The sequence below is a fragment of the Ambystoma mexicanum genome, chromosome 2p (assembly GCF_040938575.1).
Source record: "Ambystoma mexicanum isolate Mex_15411 chromosome 2p, UKY_AmexF1_1, whole genome shotgun sequence".
Classification (NCBI taxonomy): Eukaryota; Metazoa; Chordata; class Amphibia; order Caudata; family Ambystomatidae; genus Ambystoma; species Ambystoma mexicanum.
In genome coordinates, this window is record NC_090923.1 from 904,586,820 (window position 1) to 904,607,956 (window position 21,137).

The 21,137-nt window shown below is 47.7% G+C and overlaps 1 protein-coding gene across 2 annotated transcripts in view; it reads left to right on the plus strand.

Moving 5' to 3' along the window:
• LOC138566892 (titin homolog) overlaps positions 1-21,137 on the plus strand; it is a 635,448-nt gene that overhangs the window by 533,687 nt on the left and 80,624 nt on the right. For both annotated transcript variants that reach the window (XM_069644618.1, XM_069644619.1), the window contains exon 14: positions 2,947-3,168. In XM_069644618.1, the coding sequence (XP_069500719.1) occupies positions 2,947-3,168 (222 nt within the window). The remainder of the gene's footprint in view (positions 1-2,946; positions 3,169-21,137) is intronic.

Genomic DNA, 21,137 nt, shown 5'->3' on the forward strand with positions numbered 1-21,137 from the left:
GTATCGTTTATAACCTTTTCTTTTATTACTTTGTGGTTACAATTTACAAGGTGGCCGGAATGCACTGGTGGCAGCATACATGTATCTACCATGTTTTTAACTTTTTCCTGGTGTACTTTTGAATTTTACTGGATAAAGCTATATAGAATACCATATACTCTAAAATGGCTATGCCACAATAGTTTTGCCTGTCCTTAGGCCATTTTGTTATTTGACCTTCTTCCTGCCCTTGCGGGTCTATAATTGTCATATATGGGAAGCTCTTTCCTGGGAAAAGCTGATACTTTCCCAGGCGAAGAGGCAGTTTGTGTGTGAGCCCAGATGTTTTGGCTTGGACTGTCTGGTCCCAGTTCACATTCAAGCTACAGAGTGTTGGTTGCTGTGACGATTGTTTGATCACTGACTGTCCAGGATTGGACAGCCTCTACCTGGTTGAATGGTGCAGATCCTTCCCACAAGTGGACCTCGTGGCGGCTCCAGTTAAAATCCCGGATCGAAGCATCCTATGGACATATCATTGGAGCCAAGACTAGCCTGCTAAACAGAGGATGACCATTGCAGCTGACCAGCGTTGCATCCAGTGAAGTACCAGCAAAGCCCTGCTCCTCTTTCCTGTTCTCAAGTAGGACCTATTCGGTGCTTCAACCCCTGGAACGGTCGAAACAACAACCAGTCTCAACCCCTGCTCTAAGAAGTGTGCCTTCTAAGCCTTCAGAAGTTTCCCTGGACCACACTGACCTTTTCCTGACCTTGTGGAACACTTAATCACAACCAGTGGCATTGCACAATCCGATATTAAACCTACCTGAACAGTATAACTTGTGGAGCTGGTGATTCGAGGGAAATAGGCCTATTCCATCTCCTGGCTGGACTTGCTTAGGGTTAGAGATATAATTCTGATTCTAGGATTGTTCATACGGTTTTTAACTGCAATTGTCTACTTGATTACTTACTTGTGTTTACTGATTTTGAATCTGCTGTTTAACAAACTCTTCACCTGCTTTAAACCATGCAGTTATAGAAAGTGTTCCTTTATAAATATGCCAACTGTTATTTAACTGTCTTTAAGATTATTTGCAGTCTAGAGCCCCCCCAATAGTGAATGTATATATGTATTTGACAGACGCTGCGTGATGATACTTGCCTGAGGTTTTCATTGCTTGGTGTGTATTCCAAAGGTTTAATAAGGAATTCTTTATTTTCATATTTCTCTGTCTAACTGGAATTTTTGGTGTGCTGTGTGTCTCTCATTGTAGCCCTAGACCACTCTCACACACCTCCTGAGACTAAGCCTTCCCGCTACCTTACTTTAATTGGGTTTGGCTAGACATCAGTGTCTTTTCTGTTCACCATGATAGGCTGGCCTCTCAGAATCCACCCCTAGGGTCGATTCTGAAAATCCATTTTAACAATAGTTCCCAATAATGAGGCTAATTCGAAGTGACATGAAATCCCCCCCCCCAACCCAGGCGTCTGAAACAGGGTGTTAGTAGTTGGCGCAAAGTGACCACACTACAGTGTCTTCTTTTTAAGACTAAGTGTGGCTTCCCTAAGGCATTGGCAAGCTGACTCCCTAGGGATCTTCTAACTCTCCTTCCCCTAGCCCAGCTTAGTTTTCTTGGGGAGTTAGGGATGGTGCCTCTTTGCACCTGGTGTTCCCCCAATCCCCCTCTCGCTCCGTAATGACCAATCTCTCCTGGCCCTCTTCTACACTGGAGCCCAAGCTATTCTCCTCCCACCACTCCATTGTCCCTTGCGTCCCACACTCTGCCTTTCTACCTCCACGCTTTCATGTTACATCTCCTGTTCCTTCGTCTCTCCACTCCCTGCTGTCACGATTACCTGCTTTCTTCGATGTTATGCTCTCCTTCATCCTACGCTACCTTCTTGCCCCTACTGACCCTCCACTGGCACTATCACCTTCCTGCTCAATACTTCTCACCACTATCACCTGTCTACCACCTACTACTACTTTACCTACGTTGCTTCCCCCCTCCTCTCAATACCACCACTCTCTAATGCCACTACCGCCACCTGCCGACTTTCACTCCTACCACTATTCCACTACACTACTCTTACTACGCTCACTCCTTACTCCCACGCTCTAACACTCCACGGTCCCCTCTCCCAAACGCCTCCACACTCCTTTCGCACTTTCATTCTCTGGTCTCTCAGACGTCCTCCTCAGCCTCCTATCCTTGCCCAACTAACCCATACTCGACCATTCACACACACACACACACCTTCTTGAATACCCCCCCACCCCAGGATTGGTTATTACCTCCAGGGGATGACGCAGGGGATGGGCTGGGGAGGCGTCTTAAGGGATTGTAAGCCCTGCCCCCTTTCTCAGTCATTATGGCTGCATTTCTGGTTTGGAGCCTGTAATGGCCCACAGGGAGCAGTTGCTCTTTCAGGTCTCCCTGGAGGCCTTTGGCCATGTCAGTCCCTGGTGGTTTAGTGGATTGGTTTAATATGCCGAAACCCTGGTGGTTTAGTGGGTTGTCCTCGTCTTCTCCAGGCTCCATTCCTGGATTTCACATTGACTTGAAGAGACTCCTTCGCATCCCTTCTTGCGGCCAGTGTTATGCTGCTCGTTGCATCCCTTGGTGCTGCACAGACTGCTTCGGCGTGATCCTGCAACAAGCCGCTATGGCCTTTTGAGGTAAGTAGGTTTGGGGACGGGCACTGTGACACTCGCTCGCTAAGCACCCAGGGGGCTGTTGGAGTTCGGGCTCACTCCCACTCCTGACAGGGCCATGCCTGCAGCACTGCCACAGAAGATACAGCATGACATTTTGTGTGTTGACCGCTTTACAAAAGCTAATTCTCGGCTGCAATTCAGAACCTGCAATACTTAAATTTGTCAGTCTCTTTTTTTTTTTATCTTACATTGTGAAAAATACCAAATTTCAAAGGATATGTTTTCACTGCATTTGTTTTTAGATTTATCAAGAAAACCTGCGAAGTTGCCTGCAAACCGTCCACATGTCCAAACACCCATCCCTTGCTGTCCCTCTGATTGGGTTTGGGTCCTTTGGGTACCCTCTTAAAGACGAAATACACTGGCTTGTTGAAGAGATCTTCAGGTTTGCCAAAGGAACGAAGAATATAACTCTGCAACGTGTGCTGGTCGGATTCCCACCCCAGAGGCAGGCAGAAAGCTCTGTAAGTATTTAATCGAGGAACTGCTTTTCAAATTCTAGTTGCTCTGGAGTCTATGCATAATTTTACATCATACTTTGATGTCAGCCAGGACACTTCTCTACTGAGTATTGTTTGTTGGTTTTAACTGAGATTGCCCTTAAAAAGCAGAAAACTTAAATACATTGGTATTGAATTATGTGACAAAAAAAGTATTGGAACTGTGACTATGGTGGAGAATGGGGTAGGCGGGAGGGAGCAAGGTACAGCACATGTTACTAGGGGCTGTGGATGGGCCAGGTTGACGGCCAAGTGCGTGCAACAGGCAAAAGGAGGAGGTAATCTGTATTGTTTTTCTTTACCTTCTCTCAGTTGATCTGTCAGTTGGAACATTTATAATATGGTCTTGTGAAATCAATCGCCTCTACTCGCTGATGTATACACTGTTGGACGCCATACTTAACTCCTACCTGAACAGCTGCTTCAATGGGGGCCTACCATCGGAACATGTGTGCTGTGATGAAAAGAATTTGGTACTTTATGAATCCCATACCTGAAAATCTGATTTTCTCTAGTCTGAGAGAGACTGAGGGATGAAGAATCTGTGGTCCTGAACTATCCCTCAGGAGTGCATTACAGTAGTCCACGTGTCTAGTCACTAAGACTCCGATTAGAACTACACACTTGTCCAGTGGCATTTAGTGGCAAATTCCAGGTAGCCACCTAATGTTAAAAACATACTGTGGAAATGGCCTGTATCTTAATCAACTGTAGCATCTAAACATGTAACCTGAAACATGTGTTTCCCAAACATTAGGGGGTGGATGGGTGTTGCGAGAGATACTTCCTTAGTGTTAGCAGAACCTCCCCCTGCTTCTGGTAGTTAAGATAAAGCCAGATAAAGTTAATCCAGGTTAAGATATCATTCAGGCTTTGTGAATGTGCAGTGAAACAGTTTTTAGCTTATCTGTAACTGCTGTAGGGTGCTAAAATGCAGAGATGTGTTAACTTCAAAAAGAACCGTTCTGACTGGAATGGTGAAAATTGTTGTAAAAAGCTTTTGGAACTATGAACAGTAAAAAATAAAAGTAGCTCTACTCTGCTCCTGATAGCTCCCACTCTTTTCAACCACTGCTTAAACACAAATTTGCAGCGAGTTTTAAGCAATCGTGGGGGGGGGGGTCAAAGGATGCATGCTGAAAATGGCTATTGATATGTAGTGAACTAATGCCTGGTCATTGGCAGCATGCATGTAGTATATTGATTTGCACAACCATGCTTTACACAATGAAGGCAGTTTCCAACCACCAATATCTTGGTCTTGGAGGGATGAATGGATAGGCCATTCTCCTTGGAGTAGTTAACCAAGGCATCAATGCTGCGTTGTAATCCAAGGAGTGTCCTATCCATTAAGGTGGTATCTGCATAAGAAAGCCAGGGCAGCACGCTGGCACTAATTCTGGGAGGGATGTTATGTGCATTATCCAATTGCCCTCCCATATCTGCCACATATAGATTGTGTAATAATGGTGCCAGCACGCAGCCCTGTTTTACTTCCGATTAGTGGCAATATTTGAAGACACACATGCCCTTCAAGATCCAGCCAATGAATATGCATTTGCCTTAACTAAGTAAACACTAACGCATAAATTACTCAGAAAACTTGATGACAAAATGTAGTTTAAACAGTCTTCCCATGCAACCATTCCAGACCAATCATCAACACGGCCCTTGGACTCCCATCCTAAACGGATGCCTCCTCTTTGTTTGTACATTAATGTTGCTATATAGGAAATGTATGCTCTGCCCCCGAGGGAAAGTTGATGTAAGGAAGGCATGCTAACAAACAGTAAGACAGACACAAGTGATCACAGTTCAAGGTTGTTTATTGAACTTCAATTGGGTTTGAAAAACGCCAATTTAATCCTAAATCTAAAGATGGAAGCAAGCTACGACCATCAAATAACGCAGACCTAGTAGAGTCTGTCAAAATCAAAGGGCCTATAATAATCAAATTATTGCCAATCCTTACTTCTAAATACAAATAGTGTAGGAAACGATGGTATGCAAACTAAGTGTTCAAGAAATGATATGTCGGGATATTCAAGTCGTTGGCTTCCCTTCCTCACGTTTTTAGGATAGGTCAAGGCGGCACACTCGAGTGAAGCACTCTCTGGTTTCTCTAGCATGAGGATGCAGTTCAAAACTTCAACATCCGGGCCTTCTGTGCCAAAGTCTTTGTCATTCAAAGTCTTTATTTCAGAGGGCCTGATGCAACACAACAAAACGTTCCTTTCCCATAAAAGTTCCTTTCTTCTCAGGATTTTCACTTACACGCCATCTCTGGTGATTTACTGTTCTACCCGCGTCCCCCTCCACCGGGCTCAGACCCACTTTAACACAAAACCTTCAATTGTTCTCCCTCTGCTGGGCTCGGACCAAATGTACTTCTCCAAACTTTCTCTACTTCATCAAAATTGAAGACTTTCGACTGTGCGCAGGATTTTGCTTAACCCGTTGCAGGACCACTTAGATTCACATTTGTTAGTTCTCTTTCAATCGGTCTCCCTCCGCCGGGCTCGGACCAAATGTATCTACTTTTGTCACTTCTCAGCTGGATACTTTTTAGAGACCATCGATTGAGCACCCACGCGGTGCCGGCACACTCTGTCAAAGGTTGTAGCTTGCTTTAAAGTTCAATCACTCATCAGTAGTTCAACTTCACTTGCATCTCTTAACACACGCTGTGTTAGGCAAGATTGTATGCAGTACCCTGTTGGAGACTGCACCAGCCTCGTCCTCTTGGCAATAGTTAACCCAACCTTTGGTACAAGCATGTACTACACAAGTTGGTAGAGTGACTGAGCAGCCAGGCTTATCTGAAGAGGGGTCAATGTGAGCTGTAGGGTTGTAACACAGAGTTTCACAGTGACAAGTATCCAAATAAACTCTTATACTCAAGGTTTCTTGATTAAACAATGATTTATTTAACAGTCAGTTTGAAAAAGCCTTATTGAGAAGGGAGCTATATATGTAACACAAAAATGTATTTAAAAAATGCACACTCAGTTTCAATAAATCAATAGATCTATTTGGGATGGTACACAGACACTTCCTACACCCTGACATGACTTAAATAACTAGGACATTGATATATCATTGGTACATTTAGAACAAAACTGAGTTTGGTGTCAAAAAGAAAGGTTTCGGGATTAAAACAATGGTTAACAAATATCCTTAAGCAGGTAACTACTTTTGAACCCCCAATGCAAAGTAAATGAACCCTTTCCCAGCTACCCAAGTTGTAGAATGCGTGACTTTTGTTCAGGGATAGTTAAAGCACAAAGTCAGGGGTCAGAATAGTCTTTCAGGGAGCCAAGACAGCCAATGTCAATTGAGCAAAGTTTAGGGGAGCTGAAGCACTTCTTGAAGGTAAGTAAAAAGTTTTGCACAATGTTTTAGAAGTCTTGTAGAAAATGAAGTCACTGTTGGGACACAAGCTGGGAGACTTGTGAGTGGCAAAAGCTGCAAGCAACTCTGCAAAAGCAACCAAGACCAGTCTCCACTGAGAGCTAGGAAGGCTACACAACAAAAGTTGAGTCCCGTTAGTTTTACAGTACCTTTGGTTTGAAGAAATTGGTTCCAGCTGGCTTCTGTTCCTGTGTAGTTCTGCAGATCCTCTTGTTCCTGGGCCTCACTCATGTGGACAAGAGGGAGGACGTCTAAGGACTCCTGCACTATGAACTGAAGGTCAACAGTAGCAATGGGCAAACTTCAGATCAGCAGCACTTTGTGGTTTCAGCTTCTCACAAATAGCACCACCGCAGTTCTCGGGTACCTTATGGGCTTTCCTCGCATCTGGGGTCCAGCACTCTGTTGAGGTGGCTCAGGCTCAGCCAGTCCTGCTTCATGGGAGTCCGGATGATCTTCCTGGAGCTCTGGTCTGATTTAGGCACACTCAATTCTGGTGTTCCTCTCGTAGGGAATCTGTTCCTGCAGCAGCAATGGCAGCACAGCCAACTCCGAGAAGATGTTCAGATGAGTTAGTCTTGGGGTTGATTGGTCCCACCAACCGAGGGGAAGAAGTCATCCTTTGCAGGGCTTCTCTAGTCGAGGCAAATTCTGAGCTTCAACACTGCAACAGGGCTTCACCGGGAAAATCAACGGTCCAGGAGTTGCAGCAGGCGTCTCTTCCAAGTTCTTCTTCAGATTCCTTCGTCCAGTGGTTGACTCTGCCTTCCAAGTAGAATACCTAGCCTTTTATGCAGGTTTCTCCCATTCATTCGGAGCCTAGCTGTCAGTCACACAGCAGGGTGGCTGTCCTCCAGGGACAGCCAGCCAATCACCTTTTTGGTGCATTCCTGTAACCAAGGGGATTAAGCACAGGGAGTTTTGGGAACCTCCCTCGCTTCCTGCCCTGCCAGACACGCTGGAGCCAGAGGTGGGCTTCACCAGTGAATCCCCCCAAAGACAAAACAAAGAGACCAAAACTGGTTTGGCACGCAGTGTATATCTCAAGATGGACCTTTCCAACAATGAATGGCGAAAAAAGACCACCGGGGCCATTTTGACAAAATGGGCACCCATGGGTGCTTTACTGCAACTGTAATTGCAGCCCGCAGTAGAAACACACAATAGTAGGAAAAAGTAAACCACTGCCACCAGCCATAAATTGTAGAAAGGGTAACATAAAACTGTTACATGTGAAACTAGACAAAGTGGATACTAAGTTACACCTCCAGCACCCTTTTGTAAGATAGTGTGTGCTGGGTCTAGAAAGTTACAAAATGTAAGGTCAATTCCTGGAAACAGTAGTTTAACCAAGAGAAGGTATTTAAGCCTTTGGGAAATCTGGAAGACTTCCCTGTGCCGCTGCACTGAAGGTGCCGTTTGTCACAATGGAAAAAAAAAGAGGATGCCTATGGAGTTTGTCAGACTCATAACCAAAAGAAACGCAGAGTTCAAATTAACCAATAAATGCATGAGAGTGTGGGAAAAAGGTCTCGCTCTCTCCAGGATTTAAATTAAAAGACCTAAAGTCCAGCAAAAAAAGCTGGGTGTCTCTAAGGTAGAAGGGAATTAGCACATTTCTGAGAATTCTCCTTAAGACGCGTTTTAACAATCTTTGTTGCAGTGCTCGCCATACATTGTTGTTGCTTCAACACAGACTGGTCTTGTATCGGTCTCCCCAACTCACCTGCTGTGTTGACTTGACTGAAGCTGCTTTGTTCACGGCACCAAGGCGGCTGGTGAGTCTCCTCGCCTTGATTCATTGATGCGGGAGGGCCCCGGGTATCTGACAGACAATGCAGGATTCTTCAGCCTGGTTTCCTGGTCTTAAGCTTTCTAGTCTTGAGGTCAATGGAATGTAATGGTTCCTTGTAGAAAAGGTCAAGGGAATTTCCCTCCTTGCGATCCCCTTCAGTTTTGCCGTCTTTCCTCTCTTGCTCAGCTGTCATCTCGAAACTGCTGTTTCCTCATGTGCTTTGCCTCACAAAGTGTGCTCTTGTGCTAGGACTTTTATCTGTGTGGGAAAGTGTAATGGAAGTCAGGTGTGTGTGATGGTCAGTAATTGCCTGACCTCGCCTGACCATTGTATTGGTACACGTCGGGTATACTTCTCGGGTGTTAGTCTGTTTTCTCTCATAGCGGGCTGTCCATTGAGAAAGTGTTCATGTTGTTAAAGGGGGAGAGGGGTAGAGTTCCTAAATATCCTACCTAGTAGGATGGGGTAAAGGTGTTAAAAGGAAGGGGATACCATGTCTCACCATCCAGTGTCCCACTCCCCAAAGACCCCTCACCCAGGTGATCCTCCCACACTGGTCCACCCCCAGGAACTGGGTCCAAAAGCGATGGCTGTGTCCTGGCCACCTGGATGACCGATCCAGAGGACTAGTGTGTGAGACACTTTTTGGTTTCTCACACTGAACAATGCATGAAGATATAAGAATGACCCTTTTGGGCAAAACAGTGAAATATGTGAAGGATCATTGTCAGATGCTCTTGTACAGTGCAACATGGTCATGTCATAAGCCTTGCTGTTGCATTTTAGAGCCACTGTAGTCGATTTACAAGAAAATCAGTCTTCTCCAGCATGGGGTCTGGCATGGATTCACATGCTCATGAATATTCCCTGTTGTCAGGCTGGGAATCTCAGTAAAGAAAAGAATCAGTTTCATTTCTGAACTGTTTTTCTCCTAACAACCAATCACTGAGCTGTGGATCATACTGCCCCCAGCCAATGACTATCCTCTACTTAAGCCCCTCCTCTGCCAGCCATCTTCAGATTTTTACTGCACATTCAGGTGTGGGGAGTTCTTGTGTTTAGCTCTCGGGCTTTTAATGCGTTTTTGCGCTTTTTGGGAGAGTTTTACTCTGTTTTTCAGTCAATTGAGCCTTGTGCTCCATCGATCAACCTTCCGATCAATGGGGACCCGTTTTTCGGATACTTCAGCACCCCTCAAGTGTGAATTTCATAGTTTCTTCATGGAGGCTTCCAGAAGATTCTTCAGGCCTACGCCACGTGGACCATGTCGGAGGAGAAGGATTCAACGCCCCTCTTCAGAATTTGCTCGGACTGCAGCTCCCGGAATGTCTTTTCGGATGACAAGCATTCCCAGTGCCTTTACAGCCTGTACCCAACGCACAAGGAGGAGGATTGTGCATTTTGCCAGGAGATGGCCTCTCGCACGATGAAGGTTCGGCACAGGCGGCTGAAAGAGTGGATACAGGCCAAGACCCCGGGTCTGGGTGGGTCCCAGCAGCATGCCTCTCCCAGTTCCAAGAAGGCTGAGCAGGCTTCTAAGACCTTTTGAGGGCGCCCCTCCTGTGGGGGTCCAACAAAAGGCTAAGCAGCGTGAGTCCACTGCCACCGGGAGCGCAGTTGCGACGGTCTCTGCGGTGGCCAGGGCACGTTCGACATCTCCGGCTTCAGTCACCAACCAACACTCAGGATCTTCGGCCAAGAGGAAGTTGGAACACCCAAGCACACTCAAGGAGAAGCCCAAGAACGACCTGCTGGAGAAGGCCAAGGGGGATCGGGGCGTGGACCCTCCCCCTAACAGGGCAGAACAGGCCATACAGGGCAAGGCTCCGCCCTGACGGTGAAGGCCCAGGTGCACCCGGCGAAGGCCCAACCTTCCATGGAGGGTGTGGTGGCGTCCCTTGCGAAGGCCGCCGAGACGGCTCCGCAAGGTGCAACCCCTAAGACGAGGGTATCCCTTCCTCCCAGGAGGGAGGCTGCGTTCAGCCCATAGAGAAGACCCCGGAGAAGATACAGGTCATCTTCCCGAAACCTTCCCCTCTGGAATCGAAGAAGGGGGGGTAAGGCGCGGTGGCCCTCCACGGATATCTCCTCAGAAGAGGAGCTTGCCTGTCTGAAAACCATACAGGAGGAAAACTTAGGGAACGGGCCCTACGACGAGCGTGCCAATGAAGGCAATGATGAAGGGGACAACGGCGAGGACACCGTTGAGGAAGAGCAGCAAGGCGACTAGGGCCTGGGCTCCCAGCCGGTGCCCCAGCTGCCTATTCCGCCTCTACCTCAGCTGCCACCCCCACCTCAGCTACTTCCTAGAGACCTCTCGTGGACATTCTCTCGGCACTGCATACTCTGGTCTCTGAGATACAGACAAGGATGCCTATCGCACGGACACCTGCGGCGCCAGCGGCCGAACCCCTGGGCAACGGGGGAGCCTCAGGCCAAGAGGAGGAGAGTACACCCTCCACCTCCTTGCCCTCCTTCGCTCTCCTCTCCCCCCGAAAGATGAGACAGATCCTGACACGGCAACGACAGGCACGGATGACGACGGTGGGATAGGGGACCTCCCATCGCCGCCTCCCAGATCTTCCCCGCTAGACGAGATAGGCTCGTTCCACACGATGATCTCAAGAGCCTGAGAACTCTTCCAGCTCGCTCCAGAGGAGAAGGAAAGTTTCGTATACCAGCGCTGCGAGGCAAAGAGAAAGACCATCTTCTCGGTCCCGATCCTGGATGACATTTGGGACGAAGGTTTGTCTCTCATGAAGAACCCTTCTATGGCCCCTGCAAAGAGGGATCGCCTTGAGAAGAAGTACAGGGTGCCGGACTCTGTGCCCAAGTGCTTGCAGGCCCAACAGTCTCCGGACTCTGGTGTCAGCGGCAGCCAAGAAGTCTTCAGGCGCTTCTTCTTCGGCAGCATCCACCCCTCCGGACAGCGAGAGCAAGAAGTTAGATGCCATGGGACGACGGGTTATCTATTCTGCGGTGACGACCATCAAGGCCGCCAATGCCCTCGCCACCGTAGCACGCTACGACCGGGAGCTGTGGTTCAAGATGCCCCCATCCTGGACTTTCTCCCCAACAAAAAGAGGTTGGAAGTGCTGGAAATTCTGCAGGAAGGCAAAGTGGGGTCGGACAACGCCATCACGGTGGCCACAGACATTACCGACGTGGAGTTCCGCCAAACGGGCAACAACATTTGCCTTTGTCGTTGTGGCTGGCTCAAGACCACCAAGTTTCGTCAGGATGTTCAGTCGAAGGTGTTGGACATGCCCTTTGACGGGGACAATGTGTTCGTGAAGGCTGTGCATGAGTCTCTACAAGCCATTAAGACGGACACAGAGACGGTGTGGGCCTTGGGCACTCTACAACAACGGAGGCCGTACTTTCGGCCCTTAGGCAGCAAGTCCCAAGGTTCCTCCAAGGGATTTGGCGGGGGCTCCTCTGCCTACTGCCAACCCTCCCGCTCTTTGACCCAGGAAACCAACAGGGGCCACTCCAAAGCCTTCGGAGGAGGACATTGTTGTCGCCAAGGTCCCCAAGGCTGCCCTACGATGTCCAAGCAGGATTGAACCGACGGTGGCATCGGGCCCCCACTCATGCACACCGGTGGGGGGCCGGCTGGCGAACTTCTTCAGCGTGTGGAAGACCATCTCCAGTGACCGTTGGGTGCTGGACACGCTCACCCACGGACACACCCTGGAATTTCAACAGAAGTGTCCCCGAATACTAACGGTGGTCCGGCAGGAAAACCACGTCCCTCCGCTGTTGATGGTGGTGTGGGCCATGTTAAAAATAGGCACAATAGAGCTCGTTCCAAAGAGGCTCCGGGTCTCCGGAATGTACTCAAGGTACTTCCTTGTGAAAAAGAAGACCAGAGGCTGGAGGCCCATCCTCGATCTCCGTTCATTAAACAAGTACATCAGGTCCCAGAAATTCCGGATGGTCACTCTTCAGCACGTGTTCGGACAGCTGGAAGAGGGGGACTTCCTGTCGTCACTGGACTTGGAGGATGCGTACTTCCACATCCCCATTCACAAGGGGCACCGCAAGTTTCTGCGCTTCATGGTTCAAGGGAAGCACTACCAATTCAAGGCCCTTCCCTTCGGATTTAAGTTAGCACCAAGGGTTTTCACCAAGTGCCTGGTGCCAGTGGCGGCGCAGCTGCGGGTGATTAACGTCTACCCTTATCTGGCTGACTGGCTCATCCGGGCCAGTTCAAAGGACATCGCCATTGACCACACGGCGAGGACCGTTCGCCTACTGACGTATCTGGGGTTCTCTGTGAACTATGCAAAGTCCTGCTTGACTCCATTTTAGGACGCGCTGTTTCTGTGGTTCCTGACTCAACACAGTGTCATGCCTGGCGTCACCGTCGGAGGAGAGGATAGCGGCCATCTTGGGCAAGGTACAACGGCTGTTGGCCCTGAAGTCGCCACAGTGAGGTCCATCAAGTCTCTGCTCGCCATGATGTTGTCATGCATCTACCTCATCCGGCTATGCAGGCTATGGATACGTCCACTACAGGAGTTCCTCGACGCCTGTTGGATACAAGTGTTGGGAAGCTTCCAGGACAAGATTGCACTCGACGAGAGCTTCCGTCTAGAGATACGGTGGTGGGGAGTTCGCACACATCTGTCTGGAGGTGCGGCTTCCAGACCCCACTGCACCAGGAGACGGTCATTACGGACGCCTCCCTGGAAGGATGGGGAGCTCATGCAAGAGGCCTGTGGCTACCGGAGGAGAAATTGTTGCACATCGTGTTGGAGCTGCGGGCTGTGTTTTGGGCCCTCAAGTCTTTCCTTCCATCCCTCAAGGGCAAGGTGGTGCGGGTCTTCACGGACAACACAACCACGATGTTTTACATCGGGAAGCGGGGGAGCACCAGATCCCCAGCGCTCTCCAAAGAAGCAGAGGACCTATGGCACTGGCCTGTCACCCAGGGGATGTTCCTCATCCCGTTTCATCTGGCAGGAGTGAAGAACACTGTTGCTGACTCTCTCAGCAGGGAATGGATCACCTGTTCCGCAGATGGGGCAATCCCCAGATCGATCTATTTGCGACAGCGATGAACACCAAGTGCTGGAGGTTCGCCAGTAGGTTTCCCCAGCCAGGGAGCATGGGGGACGCATTCTCATTCCCCTGGAAGGCATGTTTCTGTATGCGTTCCCTCCATTGATGTTGCTTCTTTGACTAGTCAATCAACTCAGACGGTCCCGGTGCAGGATGATCCTCGTCGCACCGGCGTGGCCGGGGCAGATCTGGTACCCAGACCTTCTCGACATGTCAGCGTCCCCTCCAGTCAAGCTTCCGGTGGTCGCAGATCTTCTTGCCAGGGAAGGAGGTGCAATTCTGCACCACGACCCAAGATCGCTGAACCTGAAGGCCTGGTTCCTGCAGCATTAGAGTTTGGGGGTTACGATCTCCCAGCGGACTGCAAGGAGGTACTTGCCAAGGCCAGTTCATAGTCTACTCTTAAATGTTATGGACATAAATGGAAGGGGTTCGCCGTTTGGTGCCGTGCACAGAAGATCGACCCTATACGAGTCACAGCTCCACAGGTGCTGTCGTTGACCAAAGCAGGACTCGCTCATGCCTCCACCAAAGTTCATCTGGCGGCTATCTCCCACTACACCAGATCTCCGGGACGGTCGTCGTTATGGTCAGACCATCTGGTTAAGGAGTTTGTCAAAGGATTGTTCCGTTTGTTCCCGCCGGTGAGGGCTCCAGCCCCGGCGTGGGAACTCCATGTGGTACTGACTAGGCTCATGGGGCCTCCATTTGAACCTATCTAGACAGTTCCATTGAAGTTCTTGTTGTGGAAGACGGCGTTCCTCGTGCCCATCACCTCTGCACGACGAATGGGTAAGATTCAGGCCCTGTCCTGTAAACCACCTTGTTTGACTTTTCACAACACAAGGGTGGTGCTGCGGACCCACCCCTCCTTTATACCCAAGGTGCCGTTGGAGTTTCATCTAAACAAGCCCTTGGTGCTGCCTGTATTTTTTCCAATGCCTTCGTCGCCGGCTGAAAGGACTTATCACTCGCTGGGTGTGGCTAGAGCGCTTAAGTTCGACATGGAACGCACAAAGAGTTTCTGGAAGACGTTGCAACTTTGTGTGAGCTTTGGTCCTGTGAACCATGGGAATGCCCTCTCCAAGGCTTCCATTTCCAGGTGTCTGTCCGGCTGCATCACCCATTGTCACCGGTTGGCAAACCGACCGTTGCCTGGCCGTCCCGAGAGTCCATTCTACCAGAGCGATCGCTGCAACTACGGCATTCCTGTCTGGTGTGCCGCTGCTGGACATCGGCAGGGCTTCTACATGGAGGTCGACTCGCACCTTCATGAGATTCTACTGTGTCGACGGATTCCAGGGAGGAGTCCAGAGTCGGCCAAGCAGTGCTGCGCAACCTGTTAACTTGAAGGTGAGCCTGGTGAGGAGGTAAGAGATGCTTAGTTTGAGCCTTGCCACCTCTCGTGGTTGTGCATGTGTGTACTGCTATGTATTCTTTATTCATGAGCATGTGAATCCATGCCAGACCCAGTGCTGGAGAAGTTACATGCTACCAAATCTGAAGATGGCTGCCAGAAGAGGGGCTTAGGTAGAGGGAAGTCATTGGCTGGGGGCACTATGACCCAGATATCAGTGATTGGTTGTTAGGAGAAAGTCGGTTCAGAAATGAAACTGATTTCTTTTCTTTATCGAGGATTCCCAGCCTGACAGGGAATATTCATGAGCATGTGAATCCATGCCAGACCCATGCTGGAGAACAACAGTCACAGTTAAGTAACTTGTTCCATCCCCAAGGAAACGCCTAGATCCAACCAATGTGACAACTGTCTGCATTCATAGTTCTGTGTCGAGAGGTGGAAGGGACGCATCAAAGAAATCCAATGAGGAAAAAAACAAAATGTTCATGGTATGGGCAACCTGCAGCTCAAGCATATTGGCTGACTAAGTAAGCCTCTGCCGGCAATGGTATTGCATGCAACCATATTTCCTGGGATTTTATTTAAAAATGTGCAGTTTGGATGATGGTGTTTTCATATGATTCATTCATCTCCCCTGAGTGGGCTGTGCCTTTGAGGGGTACGTGGGAGAAATTCCACTAAGTACCAACAATCTCAAACAATCGAAATGCCCTCTGTATACTCGGCGGGCTTCTACCCACCCCTTAGGTGAGGACCACATTCCACTCTTGGCACTGTGCTGCGCATCTGCCCTTCTGCGCCAGGTCCCTCTGCAGGTGCAACTTGCTCTGGGAGAGCGAACAGACAGATTTGGTTATTGAGCACACTCAAAGTCCAACGCTTGTGCTGCACGAACGTTCCTCATTCAGCTGGCCCACCTGTGTGCAGTGCAACACACGTTTAGGTGCCCCACGGCACTGTACACCCCAGAAAGCTCTACATACGGGACTCCTGCAATAAAGGAGCCTTCAGACACCATGCCTCAGCAAGAGGCGTTGTAGGCACAGGCCGTGACATGGTTCTCAAACCGTACCCTGCTTGCCAGCGCTTGAACTCCTCCCCATTGGAAGTCAAAATATTGCCTTACGCAGTGTCCGTTTCTGCAGCAAGGCAATAGTGCTTATACCTGTGGCAAGGCTTTAGAGAGAGTGGTTGCTATTAAGTTGATTCAAAGAGTCTGGAAAAGTAGGAAAAAGCCTGTGATGGAGGATTGGTTAGTAGAAATGCAAATGCTGTCCAAATATGAGAAAATGTCATTGGAAAATATTGATCGTACAGAAGTTTTATCTTTCATTATGGATTCCTTTTAATAGTTTATATGATTCAGGTTTTTTTTTCTCTGGCTTGTGGTTGTGCTGTGTTGTATTGTCTATACTTGTTATGTCGTCATATTCATCTTTACACTGGATTATGTATAAGGAAAATGTTACTAGTTTGTGGGCTCGCTGTGCAAGACAATAGGTTGTACTCGAGAAGGGTATGGAGATTATGATATTATGGCATGTTAATATGGTTTATAGTCTGCAGCCCAAAATGCATTTGAAATCCATATGTATTGATATGTTAATATTGTAAAAATTAATAAACACATTTAAAAAAAGAAAGTGGGAATGTGTTCTGCCTACAGCAAGTAAACACTGTGCTTTTTGTCATGTGACCAATTTACCATAAGTCAACAGCTTTGTTGTGGGCCTACCATTAGTACTCGCGAGACTTTACCCTTCCATGTACAATTTGCATTAGAAAATTCCCACGTTATTTTAAATAGACTAACAATATCGTACACATACACTAAATTGTCTCTAAACCTCCCCAGACCTACGCACATAAAAGGCTCTTGCACACCTAATTGGCATTTACATAGGTTTCTGGGGCTTATGAATTTGCTTATAATTCAGGGTTGTCCCAGTACAGGCCTCGAGGGCCCGGTTTCACATGATTTGCATAGTCCACCATCTAGTAGTTTGCTCCGAGTAGAACATTCTGTGCTGTTCCCAGTTTGCGTCTTTTTTGGACTTGCCTGTTGGGTGTCGCCTTACTCACATTTGTGAGTGTTTTTCTGTGCAGAAGTGCTACCACGCTGACCTTTGGGTAGCGGACAATAGAAGTGGGCAGTCGGAGCCAGCTCGAGTCTGGTCAGATGACTGGCTCGGCTCGTGTCGCCTATTCCTATGTTACATTCGATGACTAAATTAAACTGGCACTGCTACTCAGTGATAGTTAAAAGAACTGCATGCGATAATCTACTTCCACAGACAACTTTGTTTACCAGGAATTGCATTTTCCTGCAAAACTAAAGATGCAATTGGAGTATGCGTGTTCTTAAACCGTCAAAATTGTAGATTTTGCAACGAGCAAACCTGGCATCCACATTTACCAATCTGTATAGTTCTGGGCAAATCACTACTTAAAGGCATGGTCTAGTAAAAATGTTTATTATCCCTACGGGTCGGCCATGTTTATTTAAGCCTAAGTGGCTCGACTTTAGAAAACTTTCCTATGGACCTTACCCGAGTTTTCGTCCATTAAACGCACGCGAAAACAAGCACCAGGGAGCCGCCATTTTCTGATAATCCTATCTTTTCCCCGATCGCCCTGGCTGACCTGCTTTTGCGGCACTAAATCAATTCCCCCGCCCCTGAGCCTGTCATCAGCAGACTCGTACTGCCCATTTCCCAACGCCAAAGCACGTCTCGTGTCAACATTCGCTGCGCTTCAGCTAATGACGTGTCGCCATGGAAATGGCAGGACGCCTCTTTCCTCAATAAGTATAAACAGACCGTTTCACAACACACAGCAGCAGATTTTCGATTCCATTCCTCTCTCTGTGTTACTTTGAGTATTCTGTGACTCGTTTCAGTGCTCTGGTCAGCTACCTTCGCCGCTTGTAGCTCGTGTGAACAGATACCAGTACCACCGCTATAATTTATTTTAGTTTGTTTAACACACAGTGGCTACAATAATGCCCTACATGTACGAGTCCGAGTATACCGAGGAGGAACTACTGGAAAGGGAAGCACGCGAAAACGATGGGGATTCGGATGGCAGTTGGCAGGACGAATCAACAGATGAAGAGCCTGGGCCTAGTCGAATGGACGGCGTCTCCACCTGGTGCACATGCAATCGGTGCGAGCTAATGCCAACTGAGGACGAGAACTGCTGCTGCCGAGAAAACTCGGGATGCCTGGCCTACATTTCGGAAGGCGAGCCACGACCGCAATGCATCACTGAGCTGCCAGACTTCAGGGCAGCCTGCCTCACACGGGCCGTGTTGAGAATAATGATGGTGCTTATGCACGAACTTCGCGCAACTGTTCGTCCTTGTAATCCGAGTAATGATAAGTATACTCTGCTTGTCATGCCACTCCTATTTCATGTTCTTCTACTATATCCAAAATTACATCTACATATCATTGTAAAGCATGTAAGTCATTCAATAGTGTGCATTGTCTAGATAGCATTTGTCCGTGCAGAATGCCATTAGTTACAAGAATTGTCATTGACAACAAACGTTTATTAAACTTATCTTGGTCATTTAAAAACCGTTTGTTTCATTCCTTTTCACAGGTGGTACAGGCTGGTGGCCTATCGTTCCTGTACACGGTGGCTCCACGGGAGGCTTGGATACCGCGTTCGAAGAATGATACCCGCCTGTGCCGTTCGTGCCATTAGAGAAACGTTCCCGAGTGACAGCGGTCAGTACAGGGGATTTTCTCTCGCTGTGCTGCAACCTGACCTGTATAATCTTTAAAGTCTTGTATTTTTGTGTCATGAAAATAAGATACAAAATAAAACACCACATATATTTTAACAACGGTTGTTTCGATTTTTTAAATGAATCAAGTGTGTCTCCATTCAAGGATGGACGTCAGACATCTGTGCTCCGAATGGGTGAAGGTCTGGTCGCTGTGAAGCAGGGTGGCCACTATTTATCTAAGCTAACATAACATATTCTCGATAATGCATGCACTAAACACTTGTTCAAAGTCTTTCAGTAGGTTATGTCTCTATAAAAGTCACACATATATCTATACTAACAATTACCATTGGATTATACAGGCCTTAGGGTCTTGACCACTATAATACACCGGTTGAAGTGTGGGTCTGTGCTCACAAGAATCTCCGGTATGTGGCATTTGTTATTGATAAGCAACGATATACTATCATTGATATAAAGGCGATATACTATATATTGATATAAAGGCGGTTCGCGCCAGTGGATGAGCGCTGGCATGGGGGGCTGTCAGGGGCGCGAAAGGCCAAGGTGCCAAACTACATGTACACTTCAAAAGGTGTCCCACGCCAAGGGGCCATCGGTCACATGGCCTCCTCAGACCCTGTGTCTCCAGCCAGGCCTCCCCTTGAAGCAGGCCGCCCCCCTGCAATCCACATAAGTGTGTCTCCATTCAGCAGTCTTCCTGTGCCTTATCTGCACGCCCCAGGGCCATCCATCCCACCCCCCTGTATCAAAGGCGGTTCGCGCTGGTGGATGCGCGCTGGCATGGGGGGCAGTGGCGGGCGCAAACGGCCAAGGTGCCAAACTACATGTACACTTCAAAAGGTGTCACACGCCAAGGGGCCATCGGTCACATGGCCTCCTCAGACCCAGCGTCTCCATGCAGGCCTCCCCTTCAAGCAGGCCGCCCCCCTAATACCACGACATACATACGTCATTCATTCACAAACACACCCCAGTTTCTAATACTTTAAAAACCACTCGATATGTCTCATGAGAACATCTTTGTGCTTTGCAAGTCAACTCCTGAAAGTGCTACCTGGGAACCACTAAGATCTATGCTAATCTGCTCGTCGTCGTGCTATCCGTGAACTTCTGTGACCGCTTCGAGCATACCCATCAGTGCGCTACCTGTGGCCATCCACCTATTCTCCCGCAACATACTGCTCTGCTTGCTGAATCCAACTGTTTGTTGGTCAAGGTAAGGCCATGTATCCTGGTCATATTTCGCAGATTTTTAAATTTCTATCTATTAGCGAATAGAGTACCCAATAGTGCTATGTTCATTGGTCTCATTGCTATTGACTTGAATTTCCATTGCTATGCTATCAATAGATCTATTTATTTTCATCTGTGTCAATTGTCATCGAATTGCATCCTTCGGGGGTCCAGTCTATGATGTAAGCATGTTTCCTTCTCGTGCAATACAGAACATCCAAGGGATGAGTCACATGTTCAGTTTTTAGTTACATCATTTATACATTTCTGCAATTTATGCAAATACTAAGCCGCACATAATGAACTGGTATAGTTCCTGCGACCAAAACAAACCTTGCATTGATCATTGTATGATTGTATGATTCATTTAATTTTTGTATCAAATCTTTATTCTTGAAGATTGTATAATAATGTCGATATTTACTTTTCAGATTTATCAACAATGCCTGCCTGTTCGATTAGCGGTTGCCCTTCGAAGACCCATGCTAAATCTGAAGGCACTACAATGCATGTATTCCCGAAAACTGTTGCTCGAATAAGAGAATGGGTCAGACATTGCGGATATCCACTGGATGAGCTGGAAAGTAGAGTCCAACAAGTCTTACAGGACAAGAGGGGTGATCGATACCGCATCTGCAGCCGGCACTTTTCCTTGGACATGTACACAACATCTTGGGTAACAAAGAAGAATAAACGGCGAACGACACGGAAATTGCTCAAACGCTATTCCCACTCTATTCGTCCACATTCCGCCACCGGTGAGTCAAGTGTCCGGATTTAGCTTTAGGCCTTGGGGTAGTGTGTAGGTATCCGAACGGATTAATTGATATTGTAGGTGTTCTATCCCTTGTAATAATTTCGATATTGATATGAGTGTACAGTTTTTTGAAAAATGACATTTACCAATATATTCTTTTTCGATTTCATAACCCACAAACGCAATGTATATATATGGGAACAGGGAACTGTGCTGTATTGAGCATTTTACAAGTATTCTGTCGCCTTACATGGCTATTTTTAATATTGACATTTCATTATCAATCATTAATTTACCTTTACAACTTCTTGACTATCCCTTGAATCTGAAGCAAGAACATTCTACATCCTTGACGTGGTCGCAGTTATCAACCACTTCTAACGCATATCAGGTAATCTTACTAGGCTAATCCGCTACAGACCTGTTTTATGCATGTCAAGTAATATTTTTATTTTATCGTGTAATCATTTTACCGAATGTTTGGTTAGTGCTTTCCAATTGATATACACCTTAGTTATCGTCCACTGGTTTTTGTTTTCGTATATAATTA